The sequence below is a fragment of the Centruroides vittatus genome, unplaced genomic scaffold, assembly GCF_030686945.1.
Source record: "Centruroides vittatus isolate TY-2023 unplaced genomic scaffold, ASM3068694v2 contig_564, whole genome shotgun sequence".
Taxonomy (NCBI): Eukaryota; Metazoa; Arthropoda; class Arachnida; order Scorpiones; family Buthidae; genus Centruroides; species Centruroides vittatus.
This window is the reverse complement of record NW_027122335.1, coordinates 213713-237328: the sequence shown is the minus strand read 5'-3', so window position 1 is coordinate 237328 and position 23616 is coordinate 213713. Positions and strand designations below refer to the sequence as shown.

Here is a 23616-nt window from a genome sequence, read left to right as displayed (position 1 = left end):
TTTTTTTTTTTTTTTTTTTTTTTTACAATTAAAGGGTTGTAGACAAAAAAATTTGCATAACGAATAAACACACACCGCATCAGCCATTATTCAGCATCATCGAAACACGTGATAACAAGTTTTTTTCCCCTCTCCGAAATGGCATCATCGTTTTGTTCATCGCTCCCCAACGGTGTGAGTAACACCGTTTAGAAACGTCCTCATAATTTGTAGAAAGATTGCGGCACTCTAAAGCATTTATTTAATCTTTATTCTCTTTGTCACAATGATAGGTTTATATTTGCCTTACCTACTAGGCATTTTAATAGCTAGTAAGAAAAAAGTAAAATACAGAGTAACAGTACATTGTACTGTATTATAAAAAGTTAATTATATATGAAAAATATTACAAAAATGAATAATTCCTTATAGCCTGTAGATAACAGTGGCGACAATATGTTATCAAATTTTCTATTCGTTAGTTGAATCAAATGGTTATAATCCACCATATTCAGTCCAAAGCATCATGGAACTTTCGATTAACTATGGCGGGTATTTTGAATAGAGTAGTTTGTTTTTAATTCGTTTATAAAGTTATCTAGAAATCTCTGAATGCATGTTACAACAGGTATTTTAATTACTACATTTTTACGATTACATTAAGAAGAAGGCAAGAAGGTTTCGGGCCTTTCTTCTAAAACCCGGTGAGTGCCAACGTGAGGATAAACAGGCCAACGGCACTAGCGCAATAATCACCTCAGCTAACATTTTTTTTTTTTTTCCATTAGATGGTAGTCACTTTCCCTATTCGAAAGTCAGGATCATCCTTGTCCTGCTATCGCACCACAAGGAGAACGTTTCCTTTATTTAACTTTCAAAAAATTAAATTTCCTTTTATAACAAATATAACTAAAAATATAGTAAACAATTAAACGTATATACAAGATTTTTTTGTCTTATATTTTATAATACCAATTCCGACAACTTGTCGGTATTTAGGCAAACGGAGGTAGCTTGTCTCCCTAGCCCTAACAGTAGAATTTTCTTCGGAAAGGTCTTAAGTTCCTGAGTAAGATTTTTGTTTCGTATTAGGTTGTACTGTATAAGTCTGAGTTGGGTGTATTACAGAACTGCTGGTATAGTAAGAAAAGTTCTTGTATAAGTAACAAAGATATATATATATATATATATATTTATGGTACGGTTTTTTTATATATATTTAAAAAAAATCAATCTTTTTAGAAAACTTCAAGGGTTAATACCGAAGACAATTGTCGTTTTTTAGCTATAACCGCATTTTATCAAAGACAAAACTACTAAGGATTACGCCGTTAGCCTTTATTACACTACAATGCATTTCGGGTGCAAAATTTGTTTCACTTGCACTCCTCATCAGGTAATACACATCTACAATAAGAAAACATACAGATGTTACAAAATTATTACAAATTACAGCATTTAAATGATTTATATTATAACGAACTAACCTCTTTTGCTAAAACATACAGCGCTCTTCTATATCGATGTGCTACCCTCCAGGCATTGTTCTAACAGCCTTTTTGTCTGTTTACGTGCAGGCCCGGATCCAATAAGTGCGGGGCCCGATTGGATTTTTTTTGCGGGGCCCTCTATATATTAAATATTTAAATAAAATGCAAATTATATATATATATATATATAAAATGTCATGGATCATAAGATAGGTAAACTTCTACATACATTAAAAAATAAAAATGCACAAAATACAAAAACAATTACACTTTATTGAATATAAATTTACATATTTCTAAGTTTTTGTTCTGTAAATTCTTCTAAAATAGTTTGAAAATCCAATTTCCTTGCTTCTTCACTTTCAATCGACATAATTGCTAAACTATTTAATCTATCCTGAGTCATTGTCGATCTCAGATAGTTTTTAATTAGTTTTAGCCTGGAAAATGATCTCTGTCCAGAAGCAACGCTCACTGGAATTGTTAAATATATTCGGAGAGCAATAAACAAGTTTGGAAATGCCGTTGCTCTGTCATTTTCCGATAAAAATTTGAACATTTTAAATGGATTTTCAAAAAATTCTGATGGAAGGATAGATTTTAAAGCTTCCATTTCTTCAACTAACATTTTTCCATCTATATCAGCTTCCTTCACTATTGGTGCATCATTTTCTGTGAACCTAGAATCTGTTAGAGAAATTTCTAATTTAGCTGCATGTTTTTCAAGTGCTTCTTTTTCCATATTTTGAAATTTTCCCAGAAACCCAAATAAGTCATTATGATTTTTCAATTGTTCAAAACGATCTTTTAGTGATTCTGTAGCTTTATCTAAAACAAAATTTAAAAAAGATATCTTGTATGCGTTTATCGGATCTACAATAGGTTCATCATCGCCTTCAGAATTGAAATGTTTCTTTCTTTTCCGAAGCCTTTTATTTCAAATTCTGTAGATATTTCCAAATCTTCTGCAAGAGTTTTTGCTTGAACTAAAACTTGTTCGAATCCAGTATTTCTGTAGTCGCTTAACCATTTTAAAAGTTTTTCAAATGAAGAAAGTGCAATGGATACATCTACAGGTTTACTTTGAAGTTCCTTGCTTACATAATTGACTTGGAACAGTAAATCGTACCAAAAAACCAGTGATACTAAAAATTTATAGTCTTTCATTGCATTTCCAAGAGATTCTGCCTCGCTTTTAATCTGTGGATCTTCGGTAATTTCTGATATTTCGAAAAGAGCATCATAAAATTCACCTATTTGGTATCTCACTGCTTTTACGCTTTGAATCCGACATTCCCACCTGGTATCGCAAAGAGGCTTCACAGTAAGTTCTTTTATATATTTGAGAAGTATTAACCATCTTTTTGAAGATGCCGAAAACAAAACATATAGGCGTCGGAGAATACCAAAGAAGGTTAAAGCTTCTGGACAAATTTTTGCTACATCTCCCGATACTAGATTATAATTGTGACAAACGCAAGGAGTAAAAAATGCCCTTGGATTTTCTTTTAAGAGTCTAGCTTGAACACCGGAGACTTTACCCTTCATATTCGAACCATTGTCATATCCTTGCCCTGTTATGTTGTTGATGTCAAGCCCTAAACTTTGAATTTCTTTCTTTAACACAAAAAATAGATTTTCTCCTGTGCTGCTCTCTACATGTATAAATTTGATAAATTGTTCATATATAGCGATATTCGAGCCTGGTAATGTTCCATCCGAAACATATCTGATGCTAAGAGACATTTGTTCTTGATGACTGATATCTGGAGTACAATCCAGAATCACAGCAAAATATTTTCCATATTTTATTCTATCAATAATTTTATTTTTTAATTTGTTGCCTATTAAGTTTATTATTTCATTTTGTACTGTTTTGCTTAAATAACTTTGGTGTATTTGTTTTGTGGCGATTCTTTGTATATGATCCTGCATTACTGGGTCAAATTTTCCAAGTAATTCAAGTATTCCTAGAAAAATTCCATTTCGTGCATCGCCTAGGTTTTCGATGGATCCTCTAAACGCGATATTTCGTTCAGCTAAAAACTGAACTACAGAAAATAATCTTTCAAATATATTATACAAACGAACTTTTTCTTGGTTCAACAACTTCTGTTGAACATTATCTATTGTTTGCTCAGCAGAAAGTCTTTTTTGAAGCTCTGTACATTTTAACATAGCTACCAAATGATTTTTTGATTTTTCATGTGTGGCTAATCTATTATATATATTTGGCCAGTTATTAAATCCTACAGTAGCTAGTGCAATTGAGGCACCCATACTGAATAGCCGACAATAAAAACAAAATATTCTGTCTTCTGATTCAGAGTATATTATCCAAGGACGGCTTATTATTTCACCATTCGTAAGCTTTCTTTTCAGATGCACTTTTGAAAAGTGTGTTCCATCCTCTTGCCGCGGAAACTCATTTAAGATAATTTTTGTAGGACCTTTTTTAACTAAATAATCTCTTATTTGTTGAGTAATAATCCCGGGCCAAGAAGCGGGATCATCAGTTATATTCAGTTTTTCCATTTTCATTCCAATATTTGCTTCTTCCGGTTCCGGTCTGTGTAATTGTGTTTCTTGTTTATTTTTTACCTGTTATTCTGTATTTTTATCATCATTTTCTTCTTCACCTTTGTCATCATTATCTATTTTTAAAAATTTGTTCAAAGCACCTCTGAGTTTTTCACTTTCGATTTTCCTTTTTGCACTTAATTTCCTTTTTAGACTACCACTTTTATATTTTCTTCCCACATCTCTTTCTCGTTTTAGTGGATTCGACATCTAATGAAAAAATTAAATGCATTTTTAATCACAAAATATACTTACATTTTTAATTTTAAATATAATTTCTTGTTAATAAATATTATGTAATACAATTAGTACTTACCTTTTTTAACAATAACAATTAGTAATTGTAGTCACAAAATACGACAATAATAATTAAAACGATTAGAAGAATAGAGAACTGCAAATGCAATAAACAATTGACATTTGATAGTAGCTACATCTACTTAATAGCGAGCGCAGCACAACGATGACTAATGCCAAAAAACGAATGTGAGTGCGCCGAGTAAGACGCATATAGAATAGAATAATTGAGAGAGAAGATAGTACTATCCGATTAATTAAACGTTAGTCAAAAACGACACTTACGGGTATCCGTTTTCTATATTATAATGTATATATATTATAATAAACACAATAATAAATCTAATCCATCAATGCGAACTTAAAATAAATATATTTTTAATTATTTGAATAATTTATAATTTATCTTTTATCGTCAAAAGCAATTTGCTTTAAATTTCGAAAAATAACTTTTTGTTAATTTTGGTGGTGATGCGGGGCCCCTTCAAGTGCGGGACCCGATTGGGCCCAATCGCTTCAATCGCCTTAAATCCGGGCCTGTCTACGTGCTACTTTGCCCTTACCACTTCCGCTCACACGTCATCTATCTCCATTCCATTATTTAAGTTAATGGTGTTGTGTGCATTCTCTTATTCTATTTTTGAGTTGCCTTCCTGTTCACCAGTGTAAATTGCTGGATTATTGCACGTACTGTACCTTTAATATAAGGGAATGACATATATATTATCGTCTTTTTTAGTTTTAAGATCTGTTTTTTATAAATTCTGTTATCCATTTTTTAAAATAATCTACTAGGGTATGTTCTACTGCATCTTCTACTTTAGATGTTCTGTTCCATATCTTTGATAGTGCTGTCACAAAATGATTTCTTTTAATTGTTATAGGACAATATGATTTATAGTTTAGATTTTTATCCACATTGCAGGTTTTTTTATATGGTTTTATATTAACTATAAATTGCGGAAAAACGTTCTTATGTCCAGATAATTAATTTCATTTTTAGTTTTTATTTCGCTTTCAAATTTTAAGGTATTGCTTAATGTATTCGCATAGTTGCCAGTGCCGTCTTTAGGGGAGGGCCTACGGGCCCGGGTCCCGAGGTCGTAGGGGCCCCTGAATTCGAAAGTAATAAAGTTACAAAGAAAACAAGTAGGTTACTTGAAATGAAGAAACCATTAATAATACGATTGAAATTGAACTCCAACACGTAGTGTGAAGTGTTGAGTATAGGATGAAAAATCTCACTGGCTAAAAAAAAGGTCAAGAGATTTTCTGGGATATGTTAAAAGGGTGATAGCACAATATCCGTAACCGGTCTCGCCAGTGCTAGCTGCTCCAGCGACCCCTATGTCTGTAATCTAGTATTGATTCTATTTCTTCACGGGGCCCCCCCAACATTCTTCTGGCCCAGGGCCCCTTACGTTCTAAAGACGGCACTGATAGTTGCATATTCTATTTTCATTAGTTTGTGGCTGTACGCCATGTGTTTGTATATAGTTTATATTTTATTTTTATTTTCATCTCCTCACGCTATTATCCCCTTTCTTTTCTTTACCTATTGTTTTTCCTCTTTGGAATGTCTCTCCGAAATTCCTTTCTTATATGGTCATCGTATATCCCCTAAAACAAAGAAAGGGTGCGCGGGCCCTGAGGGGTCGAGTACGAAACCAGAGGGCAGGAGGGTCGTGAATATGAGAACAAAAAGGATTCGGACGGGCCCTGACGCGCAATTACTTGATTGCCCCTGTAAGTCCGCTTCTTACAGAAACACAGCTTCCCTATCATCAAATGTCACGGCACGCCACTGTATTGCAATGATCTTTTTTCCCGATCTAAGCCTGGAGAAGACTGGTTACGGTGCTTAAATTGTGTGCGTTGGGCTCACGCTTCCTTGCGCTGACGTTTCTAAAAGAACCAAGCGTTTCATTTGTGAACTTTGTCAGTAATTTTATGGTTTTTACGTGTATGTCATTTTGTCCTTACGTAATGTTCCATATTGTCCATAGCATATGGACAAAATGAATTTTGGCTAATCTCAATTAAACTAACAATATTTTTTTTCTATTATTTTTATATTATAAACAGTGGCGGCCTTACGGGGTGGCGAGCAGGGCAATCGCCCGGGGCCTCGCTCTTGCAGGAGCCTCGCGCAACAACTCCAGTAGAAAAAAGTTGATATTTAAAACTTTTTATTTTATCCTTAGCTATTAGTTATAAGCCGCAAACATCATTTTTAAATCCCTGCGTATTCTTTTAAGGCATTTATGTACCTTAGTTTATCATCATTAAAAATTTGTCGTCTTTATGATTGTTAACTTTTATAAATCTTCTAATATAATATTTTAAAACTCTAAATTTATTTGTTTATAACTTTTGCATTTCTCGTCAATCATAAGAAATATCTATTTTCAATTCACATACTTTGCACAAAGGACAAGGGCCTCGCAAAGATCTGCCGCCCGGAGCCTCGCAGTGATTAAGGCCGCCTCTGATTATAAATGTTTATTATATTTCATAGGTAAAGAACCAAAGGTGATTGGTGTAGAATATGACAGTGCTGTGATTTACCAATAAAGAGTTATGAACCTAAAATAAAACCATATGCCATTTTGTACGTATTTCCCCTACTTGTAGTACGTAAGCAATGTAAGAAATATTTGCTGCGCGAGAGTCGAAAGATTTAAACAAGAATGACTTAAGGCAACATACATTAATTAACTCGAGATTTAACCATCATTAACGTATAAAACTAAATTAATTTCTTGAAAAACTTTCGTACACATTAATCAAACGTAACTGATGACAACATTTATTTGGTACGGAATACAAACATTACAAAAACTAATAAACCACTAAGAAATATATGAATAAAAGATGAAGTCAAGGCAATGTAGTCGCTAGCAAATGAAGGGCCCGGATCAATCATGAAATGTGGAGTCTCTCCAAAAATATACATTATAGTAGGCCTAACTTCTTATTCAAATATAAATTTAAAATAAAATACATTTCTTTAATCTACGAATAAAAAAATGCAATAATAAAATGACATAGATTATATAATTTAAAATATTAAAAAGAATTACAGTACAGTATATCTCAAAATTTATTTTCCATGCTTTGATTTCAGCAAAATCCTTAATTATATCGTCAAAAATAATTGTTCACATATTTTGTATTTTATCAACAACTAGATTTAGAAAGGAATCTGCAGTTTAGACAGCATATTTAAAACCGAACTCCCAGCTTTTAGGGAACGAAGACCGCTTGGCCACTGGTGGGCCTTATAAGAGGAATGAAATCAGAGGAAGTAAAAAGTTTAGGTTTTGTATATTTTCCTCAGATTCCGAGCGTTAAAAAAGTATAATTTGGAGCAGATCGACCAAACAACAAGGAACAGGGAGACAAACATTTTATAAACTATATAAAACCGACGAGGGACCATCTAGTTTAACAGACTAAGCAATTGCGACGTGCTGTACATAATTATTCCGAGAAACCGTCTAGCCTAATTGATTCCAGGAACACCCTAACGCGACAGTTCAGACACAACCGCCTAATCCAACTGTTCAGAGGTAAAGTCTGGTTTAACGGTTCCGCACTGAAATCAGTTCCAACAGTTCCAGTTCCAGCAGCGGAATTGTATCTCCCACCTCTACTGATCAGTATTTAAAAAAACCAGCAACGAGTTGCATAACTTTCCCGGCGACATTTGGTGGCGCTATCTGTTATGATATTTTATTTTATAAATTTTTATATTTTTATTTAATATAGAACAGAAAAAAAAACTTAATTGTAGGAGTAGGGACAAGTTTTGTGAAAAAAAAAAATTATAAATGCTAATAACGAGTAGAATCGTCATTAAATCTCATCCTACTAGAGATACACGCGATCCTCGTCTACCCAAACCTTTGACCTTTAATCACCAAAATTTAATAGCATTAATCTCCCTAATAAATAAACCTCCCTGCAAAATTTAAAAAATTTTCGACAAAAACTACAAAAATTAATAAGCTATAAAAAGAGTGAACAACATCGTGCTCCCCTCACACACTAAAATCCATACATACAGAAAAAAACACCCAATTGTTTTTGAATTTCTCGACCAGTCACAATCCCTTGTGTTCAAAAATGCAAAAATCTGAACATGGGGTCATTTTTTTAATCGATCGTCATACTTTCTCTCTGTTCTATAAATTAGCCAGTAAAGTAAAAATTAATATACAAGAAAACAATCTAAAATAGATTTCGCAACATAACATTTTCTTAGCTCTTACAAACAGCATAAAAAATTTGAGAACTTCAAGTGTATGATCGGAACAAATATGAAACCAGATCAATGCAAAAACTATACTTTAAACTCCGAAAAAACCTCCGGTACAGGAAGTACTTTGCTAATAATGACTGAAATTCACGATCGGATATCTTTCGTTCTACTTGTCGAATATAACAAATTTTCAATCTTGGTAAACTTCGCTTTTCCTTGCATTCTAAAAACGTTTGAGTTCGATTGTTCTAAAAGTGGAGGTAGCAGTTGCGAGCGAAATTGATGTGCACATCAAGCTTCTTTTTTATAAAAAGGACTTTCATCTTGACCTGTTGTAAAAGTCGACCAGTTGATTTGCACACATTGACGGAAAACTAGACGTAAAAAACCCATTAACTGGCAGGGGTGGGATTCGAACCCACGCCTCCGAAGAGACTGGTGCCTTAAACCAGCGCCTTAGACCACTCGGCCACCCTACCGACTGCATTTGTCGTTATCGAAATTTTAACTGTGCATGCTGACAGACCTTTCGAAAACACAAGGGATAAAGTTTTTCGTGTAGTAGCCAAGCCTTTCCCACAGAATTTGACTACGAGTAATTATTTCCCTGCGACTATATGGGCGCGATTTTGTTCTCTGCTAAAATACTTGTAATCGCCGGAGGTCGATTGCGTTCGCGAACACCGCCCGAAAAAAAGACAAGGTTTCTATCAGAAACGCGCCATTAATCGTTACATCTTCGGAATTCGTTATTTTTAAGGTTTAATTTAGTAATTTAATTTTTCAACGGATACTTAGCCAAAAGGAAAGCTATGTCTGGTCTTGTGTGACTACATGTACCGTCTGCTATTGGATCGTAAACAACGCGCACAAAGGCAATCGAAATGCAGATTAGGAATCTGCAGAATGCGAAAGAAACTTTTAGTGGAAAATCGCTTAAATTTTCGCGAGGATAGACGTTGTAGTAATGTGTAAAATTGGGCGAGAAACCTAAGCTACGAACGACGAAAGCTTTCATTGAAAATAAAACGATCGCATCCACATTCACCCTATCTGGTGTGTGGAATTTATCTCAAAAAAAGTCGCAATATTCAAAGTAGCGACAGACGCATTGTAATTGAAGTCAGGAGAAAACGAACGATTACTTGACTGCTGTAATCGCTGCATGCGAAAAAAATATCGGAAAATATTTCGTCTAAGTCGGACACACAGACGAAAGGTTGAGTGCAAAACGCAACTTTTGTCTATCGCAGGAGTCTGTTAGAAGAACGAAACCGGAGCATGGTTGTAACGGGCCGGTAGGGTGGCCGAGCGGTCTAAGGCGCTGGTTTCAGGTACCAGTCTCTTCGGAGTCGTGGGTTCGAATCCCACCCCTGCCAGTTATTGCGTTCTTTTACGTCTAGTTTTGCATCGATGTACGCAAATCAAATCGTCGCTTTTTGTCGCTTTGTACAAAAATGAACGAACGAAAAACGATTTTATTGCTACGTTTGCACAGTGCGTTTATTGCAATCGATACGCGCGTCGACACTACATTCGATTTGCGCTAAGACATCTAAGGTTATCGGAAAGATTTCTGAAGCGAATGAAAATTTTGCAAAATGAAAAACTGAAATAACAGAACCGTTTGCAGACAAACTGTTTCTAAGCGTTTTGCATCAGCGTTTGTTAAACATGACCGTAAAAAAGCATAAAAACTTTTAGTACAAATAAGGTGGAGGGTAAAAAGAAAGCTTCGCGCTTCAAGAATGTGCAAAATTCGTCTTTGGCAGGGGTGGGATTCGAACCCACGCCTCCGAAGAGACTGGTGCCTAAAACCAGCGCCTTAGACCGCTCGGCCACCCTACCGCTTGTTTGTACTGTTACCGAAAGTGTAACTGTGCAATGCTGACTGACACCGCTGTACCGCTCGATCGCTTTCGATAAATGCCGCATCAATTAAGAAGAAGGCAAAAAGGTTTCGGACTTTCTCCTAAAACCCAGTGCAGCAGACAACAGCCAACGTGAGGCTAAACAGGCCAACGACACTAGTGCATAAGCACCTCAGCCGACATTATTTTCCATTAGATAATCACCATTTCTCGTATCCGAGAATCAGGGTCATCATTGTTTTGGAGAACGTGTGTTTTATTTAACTTTCAGAAAATTAAATTACTTTTTTTTAAACAAACATAACTAAAAATATAGAAAACAATTAAACATATACAGTATATATGTTATAGACAAAGTGATTAATAACGCATTATGAATAATGACTAAAATGGTCTCGCAGTCTGGTAAATATTGATTAATTTATTAAATTGACCGGACATTATGAATAAAGCTATATTCCCTTCGGGCAATTTCATTAAAAAACTTCACTTATTTCATTTAGAATTATTTCTTTTTTGTGAATTATTTCAAAGTATTTTAAAAAGAACATGCAATCCTTTAAAAGTAAGTACTATTGACTGTATTAATTAAATAATGTTAACGGAAAGTATTATTAACAAATTTATACTTTCATCAATAGATCAACTCACAGGAAACTTCTGGAATTTCGTTTTTGGTATAAATTATATAAAAAAATTAAATGTTTATTAGTTTATTTATTCGAGCAATTAAGATTTTGATGGCATTTGGAATTACATAATTTTTTTTTTCTTTGTAGCATTTGCATCTATTGCCTCCAGAAATTGATGACATTCTTGCACATTCTCTAAGCGAAATTTCTGTACCCGGTACATCTCCAACAGAAATGAAGTTTACATTAAAAACAGTAAATTGGTTTCTGGAATGTAATAGATTTAATATGGCATGTTTGGGTACCAAACATGGTATATTAAATCTAAAGGTTTTTATTTTTAACCGCAACAATGACACCTAAAATATTTTTTCCATCACTGCGGGCTCGATCTACATCTGGTACACGAATCCTTACTGTATCACCAACATTAGCTGCTGTGTATTTGGAATTCGATGTATCAATCATTTTTTTCTGTTTTTTTTAATATTAAACAAAACCATTTCACTTGTTTTAGACACGCTTCTAATTTTTTCTTCTTCATTCACCAACTCTGTAATACTAATAACATCCTGGTTTAGAGATCTTTTTCTCGCGAAGACGATGTAGATGTTTGAACTTTATCAGTTATATTGCTTTGTGAGGGTGGCATTACCAAATAATCTTTTATAATGTTTTCTTGAACGGTACAGTACCTGATCTTACAGAATTTGAGCAACTTCGTCGATAGTTTTAAAAAGTCTTTCTATATCCTCCTCCGTATTAACGTCGATCAACGATTCGTTGGGTATAAAATTCTATAGTCCAACTTTGCTCCAAATATGCTGATTTTGTAAAAATTTGATTGTTCTGACTTTTTTCTGATATTAACGCGTTTAATTGGTTGTTGAAGCGGCTATTTATATCACTTAATGATTCCTCCGTGATCGTTACTTTTGTCAAAGAAGAAAACACTATTTTAAGAGACAAAAATAAAGTTAAAATGCCGTAGAAGATTAACTACTGGTCGCATAAATTTAAAATTTGGTACTAAACACAATACGAACACGCAACTGAGATGCGAGTGCTGATTGGCTAGCGTATGTGGATGATCACTCCTCAACGTATTATTGTATTATCACTTTGCCAAACAAGGTGATAGCAGTATTCATAATGACCGGTTAATTTGATAAATTATGTTAAAACACCTGGAATTTATTACAGTGCCCGATTTTGTTTGTCATTATTCATAATGCCCGTATTAATCACTTAGTGACTTAGTCTATAACATACACAAGTTTTTTGCCTTATATTTTACAATACAATTCTGACAACTTGTTGGTATTTAGGCAAAGGGAGATAGCTTGTCTCACTAGCCTTAGCATTAGAATTTTCTTCGGAAAAGTCTTAAATTCCTAAGTAAGATTTTTATTTCGTATTAGGTTGTAAAGTGTGTGTTGGGTGAATAACGGAAGTGCTGGTATAGTAAGAAAAGTTCTGTTCTTTCTCTCTCATATCTGTAGCAATAAAAGAATAGTGATTTAAATTCTGTTCTTCTTCACCGCGGTCGCAAGCTGCAGTCTATCCTCTGACAATTCTTTTTAGGTACTCATTACTGTTGCAGTGTCCAGTATATAACTGGCTGCTTATAAAGTCAACGGAAAGCCATCGTAAATCGTTTATTCATTCTTCATTACTTGGCAGGAGTCAGAACGTATGTCGTACTTTATTAGTGTTCGACCATCTATCTTGCACTGTTTTCTTGTTTTATTTTTTGTTAGCTTTTTTATGCTTGAAATTGAACTTTTTTGTGTCTACTTTCTCTAGTGTTTTATACAGCGGAAGTTTCATTAATAGATCTTCGAACGTTTATCTGAACAATCCTTAACATTCTATCTTTAGAACTTTGTATGTTACTGTTCGCCATAGTCCATTTTAGTAAATAACATCTCCCTCATTTTTTGTATCAGTAGGCACCGCTTTGCACATGCATTGTGATTAACTTCTCTCAGATTTTTCTCTTTTACAATACCTCAGCTGACAGTCTCATTCGGTAGTTTCGGATTTTGCTTAAACTAAACCACTTTTTAACAGATTACACCCACCAAGCTCAAATTTCGATTTCGGCTCTACAACGTTAGTGGTTAAAGTGTTGATATGAAAAAGAAATTTGATTTTAAAAGAGAAAACGAAAGACCTAGGCTAAAATAAGCCTAAGCATTTCCAAAGTAGAGAGGAAAGATCTTCCAAAAATTCATTAAAACGAAAAAGCATTTAACGCAGTGACAGGGGTGGGATTCGAACCCACGCCTCCGAAGAGACTAGTACCTGAAACCAGCGCCTTAGACCGCTCGGCCACCCTATCAACCCGTTGCAACCATGCTCCGGTTTCGTTCTTCAAATAGGCTCGTGCAATAGCCAAACGTTACGTTGTGCGATCACATAGCGTTGCGTTTATGTGTCCGACTTTTTTTTCGCTTGCAGCGACTAGAGCAGTCAGCTAATCGTTCGTTTTCTCCTTCCTCCAGCGACTTCAATCAGAATGAGCCTGTCGCTACTTTGAATATGGCGGCTTTTTCTGAGATAAATTCCACACACCAGATAGGTGAATACAGATGCAATCGTTTTGTTTTCAATGAAAGCTTTCCTCGTTTCTCGCTTAGGTTTCGCGCCAAATTTTACACATGACTACAACGTCTATCCGCGCGAAAATTCAAGCGATTTTACCACTAAAAGTTTCTTTCATATTCTGCCAACTTTTAATATGCGTTTTGATTGCTTTTGTGCGCGTTGTTTACGACCCAATACCAGACGGTACATGTGGTGACAAGATCAGACGTAACTTTCAGTTTGGCTGGGCATCAGTTGAAAAATCGAATTACGGAATTGAAGATCTAAACATTGACGAGTTTCGAAGGTGTAACGATTGATGACTCGTTTCTGATGAAAACCCTGTTTTTCTTTTTTGGGCGATGTTCGCAAATGCAATCGACATCCGGCGATTACAAGTACAGTATTAGTTTACAGAACTGTAGCACGGAACAAAGCCGAGGCCGCCGTACAGTATAGTCGCAGAGAATTAATTACTCGTAGTCAATTTCTGTGGCAAAGGCTTGGCTACTACACGAAAAACTTTATCCCTTGTGTTTTCGAAAGGTCAGTCAGCATGCACAGTTAAAATTTCGATAATGACGAAAGCACTCGGTAGGGTGGCCGAGCGGTCCAAGGCGCTGGTTTAAGGCACCAGTCTCTTCGGAGGCGTGGGTTCGAATCCCACCCCTGCCAGTTTTTGCGTTCTTTTAAGTTTAGTTTTGCGTCGATGTATGCAAATCAAATCGCTTTTTGTCGATTTGTACAAAAATAGACGAACGAAGAACGATGACATTGCTACGTTTGCACAATGCGTTTATTGCAATCGATACGCGCGTCGAAATGATTTTTGAAGCAAATGCGAGTTTTGCACGTTATGGTGGAAAACTGAAATAATAGAAACATTTGCAGACAAACTGCTTCTGCGCGCTTTGCACCAGCGTTTGTTAAACATGACCGTAATAAAACGTAACGTTTTTTTTTTAGTACAAATAAAGCGGAGAGTAAAAAGAAACTTCGCGTTTGAAGAATGTGCAAAAGTCGCCTTTGGTAGGGGTGGGATTCGAACCCACACCTCCGAAGAGACTGATGCCTAAAACCAGCGCCTTAGACCACTCGGCCACCCTACCACTCTATCATTTTCGACAAATGCCGCATCAATTAATATTTATAGCTATAATATGTGGCAAAAAAAAACAAAAGTCGATAGTTGGACAATAATACGCGAAACAGATCGATTCAGTTCATCCATAAAATTGCCTAACACGTTTTCGTTCTAATAACCTTGAAAACGTTTCTCAATTGTCATGAAATTCCAACGAAAACGTTCGCTTTGCTCACTACTTGTTGCATCCAAGTTATCTGGAAAGAAATCAAGAGGTGAATACAAAAAAAAATGAATTTTTAGCGACACACAAATCACATATTTCATTATGATTTTTGAACAATATCACAATAATTTGTTTGTAGTTTCTTTTTTATTTCCCGAAAATCCATGGACAACATTTTGAAATTTAACACCATTCTGCAGCTTTTTTTTGGTGATAAATAATTTCTGTACAATTTTGTCGAAAATTTTAGGGAAGTTTGTGTATTAAAGGCATCGATTGCGTAAAATTTTTGTGGTTTAAGGTAAAATGGTGGGATAATAGAGGGTCACCTGTCGTATCTGGAGTGGGATCACTTAATGAAGATTTTATTCGTCATTAACATGCGACCTAAGGGTCGGCATTTCTTTAGTGCCCTGTCAGGATTGACACCACCGTGTTTCGTGGAACACGGAAGCCGAGAGCGCGGTTTTTAACGTCGCACGGTCGCGCGAACGGCTCCGTAAGCGGACGGGCGTATTCGTAATGTCAGCCGATCGAGAGACAGCATATGGAAGTGACTCAGACTCCAATTAACAATTAATAATGATTTTATCGGAAAAAAAGGTTAAGAAGATACAAAAATTCCGGATTCTTTCGCGGAGAGAGAGAGAGTTCACATAACGGGCGCGAGTTGAATAAATATCTGGTGGTGAAAGTAGATATTCTGATGGAGCTCTCGTTAATAGATGAAGCTTGCTCACTTGTAAAAGTTCCGTTCGGAGCGTGCATCCAATAAAGGTCGAATTGACACAATGTCGGGCGATATTAATATAAAGGTATCCAGATAGTCACTGATCTTGGTTATTTGGAGGGATTCGTTTCTCTCTGGCTAACCGGAAGGGATCGTTTATGACTTTCCTGATAGGAGGGATTGGCGACGACTGACTTTTTTCGGCCGTCTCTAGGGATATCCACAGACGATATCAGCCGTCTAGAGGTTAATAGATCACGGGAAAGCGTCGTTTTGCCTTCGAGAAAATGTAACGGGAGACTTTCTCAGGTAGCTACGAACAACAATTATCATGTGACTTGGACAATATTAAGGCCTAATTTTGATATAAAAAGTTTGGCTATATCACAAACATTTACAATGTTTTTATTTATAAAACTCATCTCAAAATTAAACTTTTTGTCATTTTATAGTAATTAATAATATGAGATTTTATTTTTAAAAACTTTTTATAACAGTTGGCGCCACACACAATTTGAAAGTTTGTCCCAAAAAGTTATTCAACTCGTTGCTGAGATTTTAATTTGAGGACCCACAAATATGCTCTCCTTAATTATTGTATGCGGAATTTGTGGAAGCGTGGTTATCAAATATTTAAACGAGCACTTTTAGCACTTTTAATGAGAAAATTTATCTCGAACTGTGTTTAATGATCCGCCCACTCGGTAATCCACGTTATTTTCAAATGGGATAAAAACCGATGGCATTAAAGTATCTTCGTATCTCAACTTTGACCAATGATAAAACTGGACTTCGATTTTATATTTTATAATCGGATGACTCAAAAATTTTATTTTGACTACGTAATAAAAGCCACAGCAGTGGTTTCTCTTCGAAAATTCATTTTGGTAATAAATTTTTATGGCGTAGTTCTCTGCGATCGATAAGGATCACTGGCAAACAACTAAACTGTGATCGTGAGTGGTCGTTTCCTGTGACATCTGACTGCAGAAAAAACACAAAGCAAACGCAGAAAAGTGGTACGTGTGAGTTGAGCCTAAAACTAAAAGACATTCTACTAGAAAAAATTAATCGGAGAGACTTCTAAGGGGTATGCCTGTATTTGATATGTTCGGTTTGATATTTAGATTTAATTATTTTAATGTTAAAAATGGGCTTTTGTATTATTTATAAGCGATTTCGAAATCAAAATAAAACATTTTTTAAATATCAAATTTTGTAAATTTTATTTTTATAAAATATCTTCCGGAATAAAACAGAATATTAATATAAATACAGATGATATTTATACTAAAAGTAAACATCATTTCCCGTAAACGTTTTCTCAAATTATTTGATTCAGTATTACAACTACAGGATATCAAATAATTGTTCCTTCTGAAAATACATGTACAGTAGCAGTAGACCCCCCTATAACACGGTAGATAAGTTCCGTGTTATATGAATCCGTGTTGTACTAGTCACTTAAATACATGAACCAATCACAGCCCGTGTGCCGGGCTGTGATTGGTTCATGTATTTAAGTGACTAGTACAACACGGATTCATATAACACGGAACTTATCTACGCACACGGGCTGTGATTGGCTCATGTATTTAAGTGACTCGTACAACACGGATTCATATAACACGGTACTTATCTACCGTGTTATAGGGGGGTCTACTGTACTTGTATGCTTAAAAATTCCTGCACAAATTTGTTTACATTCATTGTTGTCAGCCAGAAATTATGAAAGTAATCGTTTTTTTTAATTAAATTAATGTGATGCACTATGAACATACTAATTAAAATTATGTTTTTTGTAGGAGACTGACAAAGGAATTGAAATGGCATTCATAAATCTAGAAAGTTTAACAAAATTGATTCAAAAACATGTGGAAGAGTGACAATCGGCCGAAAATTAGCGCGTTTATTGGGCTCAGTTTGAAAAACTTGTAGACCTATAAATACCCATTGTCGTCCGTCTGTTGTCCATCTGTCCTTCTTAAGGAAGTTAGCTCCGTTCTTCTCGAGAACGGCGTTAGGTAGATGAAAGCTGAGAACAGATATGGAAAGCCTAAGGGCAGGATGCCCAGATTATTTATATGCGAACTTCCGGTTCAAACCGGAAGTCATGTTGTTTCAATTCAAAAATTTTCTCTGAAAGGAGTTAGGTAGATTACCGGTACGATTCGATTTCTAAAGGGAAAGTATGACGTACAGGGGCAAGACACTACTAATTTGAAGTGGAGAACATATATTTCAAATTAAATAAATTTAAAAAATATGATTAAAACTGCAGTCTGGCATTGTGACGATGTCACAATAAATATTTGCTCATCATTGTTTATTATACTGTCAACGTCAAGGAACTCGTTATACGTTAAATAAAATGGAATGTAGTGAGTGTGGTTTAAAATATATAGACAAAATTTAAACAAGAATATTAAGGCAAGCAAGCAGATAAAGGACGACAATGGCAATGAGGAAAATATTAAAGCATTTAAGTGCAGGTTATGTTTACATACGTATCATAAAAAAGAATAGTTTTTTTTATAGTAATGTTTCCAATATTAATACATATTGTTCTATTAGAGACAGTGTATAATTAAAATACGGGGCATACGAGTATATACAGTATATTATATATCTTTTCATCTCATTTTAATTGAATTCTAAATAGCAAACAGATTGGACAGGACACTTTACATGGCACATAAAAATTACGACAAAACGTAAACACTCGTACATTGATTAATTATTAATTCATTAAAAAAGACGTGGGCAGAAGTAACGGAGAAGAAAAATGAAACTTGTTATAAACGGAAGGGTGGACGAAGGTCGTTTAGACAGAGTTCGAATGTCGAGTTACGAAGGCGATTTGCCAGCCACTTTAAGGGGTGGGAAATGTGTACGATATTCTTGCATTTATAATATCATTTATGATTTAAGCTACTAATAGCCTTTCTCCCCATTTCTATTTTCAGTGTCTTTATTCGACGCCTACTGCCAAAATTCGTCCTCTGAACGAGTATTTGAATCGATTCTTTTAGTTTTAAAAAATTTCGTATATAACTAATTCTTTCAGAATATTGAAGACGGGACTTCACGATTTCGTAAGGTTGGTTATGGACGACAGCATCTGTTATTTAGAAGTAAATATAATAGATGTCATATTTGACAGGTCTCGAGATTGTAAAAATGTCCGTTAAGTAGAGGTGTCCGCTATTCGGGAGTGTCCGTTAATGGAAGTTTCACTGTATTATGATTTATTGTTTACAGATCTGACAATACTTTGGAATTGTAGAAGTTCGTAGCCAGAAAAGATTTCCAGAAGCATTTTTAGAGTGAAAAAATATCAATTTTTAAGTCGCCTTACATTTTATTTTATTCATAATTCCACCTCATAGTCTTAACAGTTAGATAATTTCGTTCTAAACATCAACATATTTTTTTTTTTTATAGAGAAATCACTCAATTACAAGTAAGATTAAATCGAACAATGGGACAGATAGTAGATACGAGGAGGAAGTTAAGAAGACAAGTTATAAAGAATCAATGAAATGACAGCCAAGCATAAAACGAAGGACGTGTAATTCGTAACGCCAACATGTAAATATGGTCATTAGAAAATGCAACGGTCATTCAATACCCCTTTCGATTTTGGTGTATAGGTGCAAAATTTAAAAAAAGAATATCGCATCTTCAGTCGTAAAATAACAGCATTTGTCAGTCAAGTATTGTTCAAATTGAAAGATCATTTACAGCAACAAGCACGAAATTTTGCTATAAAAATTTCAGAATTTGTCAAAAATGGTTGTGTGCCCTCAGATCTGGTATTGAAATGCCGACCAACCGGGTTTTCAGTACGAAATGATTAGCAAACGGTCATTAGTAAAGCGTGGCTCAAAAGCAGTTGAAAAACTTGTTCAAGGCGTTAGCGATACAACACACTCGTTTACGATTCTCCCGATTGTATCAATGTCAGGCAAATTTCATAACAAACTGTTTGTTACATTTCAATAGCAAGGCAACAGATTTGACCCACAAGGATTGTTTAAGCTTTGAAAATCTTGTCTTTGACACAACAACACCAGGCATTACAGCCAAAACAACAATAGATTGTCATTGCAACTCATAGTTGCCATAAATTCTGCTAATTGTTAAAGTTTTTCATAAACCCAAATTGCGAATTACTCTGTATGTATCACGATTGGGGTTTAAATCTCTGTATTACTGTAATCATCTGAATGTAAGCGTTCGATTGATGTAAAAAAATAAGCCCAATTCCGACTATAACTCGTACACATCGCTCCTGAGGTAAAACTGCTTGCGCTCATTAATCTCTCATATCATTATTAATAATTAAATTAATGCTGTAGAAATTATGTGAAAATAATTTTCTGTTTAAATCTCAAGAGAATAACTGAAATTATATTGTTACTTATTATTTTTTTACTAAAGTAAGTTAAGAGTTAATTATGTTAAAACCAATTTCTGTCATGTCGAATAAAAATCTCGGGAGTACTTTCTTATAAGTTATTTAGATATAATGGCAAAACTATAAAATATATAAAGCTATTAAGACATTAAATATATAATAATATTTTATATTTTTTGACGTAAAACACGAGATGATAGACTAAACCTTTCATCTTAAAGAAACTGCGATTCTAAACAGCAGCATAAATCGAGTAGAGGATGAACTTATTGCATATAAATTTTGATGGTAACGTGGAAAATTCGATCTCTACTTTTTATAACTGTGCATTATTGAGATATTTCTCTCTTGGAAAAATGGTTCTGCTGATCATTTCTCGTTCAAACCGGATACGCCGTTATAGACAGACGAAGCCATGAAAAACGTTGTTTTGTATACAAGAAATGCTTCCGAAATCCAGCAAAATGGATTCCATTTTGTTTTTATACCTGTATAAAATTATAATGTTAGTATTTTAATTAAAAGTTTGTTTTATCGATACGTTTATATAAAATTTAAAAAGTTTTCCCGTCATCTCTTCAGAATGACTTACACATTTCTGGAGAGATGTGTTTGTCTATAGCTTACGTAACGCTTAAAATATACTATTTAACCTAAGACTAAAGTAACATAAGACTCGTCCCTGTACTGTACATCATACTCTTCCTTTAACAATAGAGTTGTGCCGGTCGTATATTTAACATCTTTAAGGAGAAAGTTTTTGAATTGAAATTACGTATCTTTCAGCTTTAACCGAAAGTTTGTATATAGTTAATCGGATCCTCCTGCACCTAAGGTTTCCACATATGGTTTCATCTTTCATCTATCTACCTCCATTCTCGAGATTACGGAATAACAGACAGACGGACGGACGACAGTGAGAATTTATAGGTTTGCAATTTTTTTTCAAATCGAGCCCAATTAGTCTACCGCTCTGCGGGACCCGGAATCGAATTTTGGCGGGCACAAAACCCCGAAATTTTTTATGAGCGGATGTGTTGTGCCCCCTTCTCGCCAACCGGCCACCACGTGGGTTGGTCGAACCCAGGATGACACTGAAAAGTGGTCCTTTTAGTGCCAGAAGGGCGAAGAGGGTGAGAGGAAAAAATTATTCTAAATAAAAATAATATATTTTTTTCCTATTTTTTAATAATAAACATAAAATTTTTATGACTCGTTTATCTAAAGTTGAATCATTTTCAACAGAATTTTATAATTATTACTCTTCTTTCTCGTATAAATACCAGTATTAAATTATATTTTTACAATAGCGTTGGATAAGGATTTATAGCTTCAAATAACGCATAAATTATAAGTCGTTGGTTAGAGAAAATGGATTTAAATCATTTATTGTTATTTATATTATCAAATATTACCATTAAACTTCGATTAGATTTTTCATTATGGATGTTATAAAATACTTTATTTAATTTATTCTTAGTTTTATTTGGTATGAAAGGATTAGAGACAATAAAAGTACTGTAATGATGAAATTCATTTGTAAGGAATATAGACTATAAATTAGTTAAATATATAGACACGTGTGAATGATTTTTATTGCAACTTTAATTAAATTACACTTTATTGCTCTATTATGTCTTGCATTTATTAACAACAAGCCTTGATCTAATTGACGATGCCATATCAATTAAAGCTATTTTATGTCCCGATATAAAAGGTATATCTGTGGGGTTAAAACTACTGAACATTGGTAGTCGGTAGACGGTTCGCACCCGACCGGTTACGTGGAGTTTTCCGAGTCTTCTTCAAGCGTATAACACCTAAATAATTGCCAGTTTTCCATAGAAAGTCCTCTTGTCAGATTGTCCTATTGTTACTGTACCGCATGCCTTGAAACAATGGAGCGTTATAGCTTCATGTGGTCCAGGCGAATTTGAATTAGGAATGTCCATGTACAATGTTGACTTCAAATATTTTTCTTTGGAGGAATTTTTTGGGGAAATGTTTTCTTATGAAAGATTAATTTGGGGCCTCTTGTTGTTGGGAACCCCAGGTAATGTACCGTTTTGCCGACAGAATAACGTTCCACTGCCTTCAAACCAATCCTTTCTAAAAAAAAAAAAAAAATAATTTATTTCTTCGAAAAATTCATTAAATCGACCATTTTATATATAATTTAGAATTACTGTATTTGTAAAATACGGCAGTCCTACCTGTCTTACAAACAGGCCCGTGTTAGTTATAAATTTTTATAATGTAAAATTTATATAATGTAATTTTTATAATATATCATTAGGACTCTCTATTTCTCGTCTTCTTATTCACATAAGAAGACGAGATTTGAAGAATAAAAACGTTCAGTTTCATATTTTTGCTTTATACTCGCAATATATAATATTTATGGAGAGTATTGTACACGTGAAAATATCGAATGTGAAAATTTTGATTGATGTACACGTTTTAAATTGTCTTGGAACAATTGGAACAAGGTTTGATTAACTTTGTGGTAACATCTGTTTTTGTCCGTGATTACTTATCGTATCTATTATAACTGAAAAAAATACGAGTTATTAAGAGAAAACTATTTTGGTATCAAAAATTCATTACATTTTTGTGACCTATTGATTTTCAGAAAGAACCTAATATAGAAAGTTAGAAGTTATTAACATTTTTGTCTCTTGTTTGCAGTATTTTTATTTCTTCTCTCGAAGAAACGATCGATGCATTTTTGTTTATTCTCCTTGAATCGATGCGTTCAAATTAACAAAGTGTCATTTCTCTTCATATTCAATTACATCGACATTATTTAATTAAATTTTTTCAATATTTTAAATGATTTAATCCTTAATTCGGAATATCTATTAGAAAATTATATTAGATAATACACAATATAATATATAAAAATGTATATATTCTTATACGAATTATTATATTAGGGACCTTCCATTAATAGGGTGAGGTTAAAGGCGAAAAGTATGGTACACACTGTACACGATGAGAAGAGGGGGGTATTGTCTACGTGGACTGTTTTAATCGTGCTAGTGATATAGCAGGGTGAATAAACTATCAGAAAATACTTACAGAACTTTTTAAAGTCATTTCTTAATGTCAGATGAATTCGGTGTAGCCTACACGTGTAACGTAAGGGAAGGAGGTTTGCCAAAAGTACATCATTGATAAAAGTTTATAATTTAATAATGATTTTTGATGAATAAAGTTATCAAGATCAGTTTTAAAATTTTATCAGAATTGATTTTATCTTTTGAATTTATAGAAAGCAAATCTTTTGTTTGTTTTTTTCCTTTAAGAAACCAGATCTTCTATTGAGGATCTGTCTTTCTTAAAGGAAGAAAACAAACAGTTATTTTCTCCGAGATTCTAGAAAGATTATAAATAAAAATTCAAAATATAACATCTAATCTCAGAAAACTTATTTTAAATTGCTTCCATTTTT

The 23616-nt window shown here is 34.2% G+C and overlaps 1 protein-coding gene and 6 non-coding genes across 7 annotated transcripts; 2 read left to right on the top strand and 5 right to left on the bottom strand.

Annotated features, from left to right (window-relative positions):
• Positions 1 to 2342: 2342 nt before the first annotated feature.
• Positions 2343 to 3749, bottom strand: LOC136978930 (zinc finger MYM-type protein 1-like). Its single transcript, XM_067274767.1, has one exon. The coding sequence runs from the start codon at positions 3747 to 3749 to the stop codon at positions 2343 to 2345; it is 1407 nt and encodes a 468-aa protein (XP_067130868.1).
• Positions 3750 to 9007: 5258 nt separating this feature from the next.
• On the bottom strand, positions 9008 to 9089 carry TRNAL-AAG (transfer RNA leucine (anticodon AAG)). The gene has a single exon. It is a non-coding gene; the product is annotated as a tRNA-Leu (tRNA).
• Positions 9090 to 9907: 818 nt separating this feature from the next.
• TRNAL-CAG (transfer RNA leucine (anticodon CAG)) lies at positions 9908 to 9989 on the top strand. Its single transcript has one exon. It is a non-coding gene; the product is annotated as a tRNA-Leu (tRNA).
• Positions 9990 to 10376: 387 nt separating this feature from the next.
• Positions 10377 to 10458, bottom strand: TRNAL-UAG (transfer RNA leucine (anticodon UAG)). Its single transcript has one exon. It is a non-coding gene; the product is annotated as a tRNA-Leu (tRNA).
• A 2917-nt stretch (positions 10459 to 13375) lies between these two features.
• On the bottom strand, positions 13376 to 13457 carry TRNAL-CAG (transfer RNA leucine (anticodon CAG)). Its single transcript has one exon. It is a non-coding gene; the product is annotated as a tRNA-Leu (tRNA).
• An 838-nt stretch (positions 13458 to 14295) lies between these two features.
• On the top strand, positions 14296 to 14377 carry TRNAL-AAG (transfer RNA leucine (anticodon AAG)). The gene has a single exon. It is a non-coding gene; the product is annotated as a tRNA-Leu (tRNA).
• A 352-nt stretch (positions 14378 to 14729) lies between these two features.
• Positions 14730 to 14811, bottom strand: TRNAL-UAG (transfer RNA leucine (anticodon UAG)). The gene has a single exon. It is a non-coding gene; the product is annotated as a tRNA-Leu (tRNA).
• Positions 14812 to 23616: the final 8805 nt, after the last annotated feature.

What these genes read in the sequence shown, in the direction of transcription:
- LOC136978930 (XM_067274767.1), bottom strand. Translation starts at nt 3,749, where the DNA reads ATGGGTGCCTCAATTGCACTAGCTACTGTAGGATTTAATAACTGGCCA.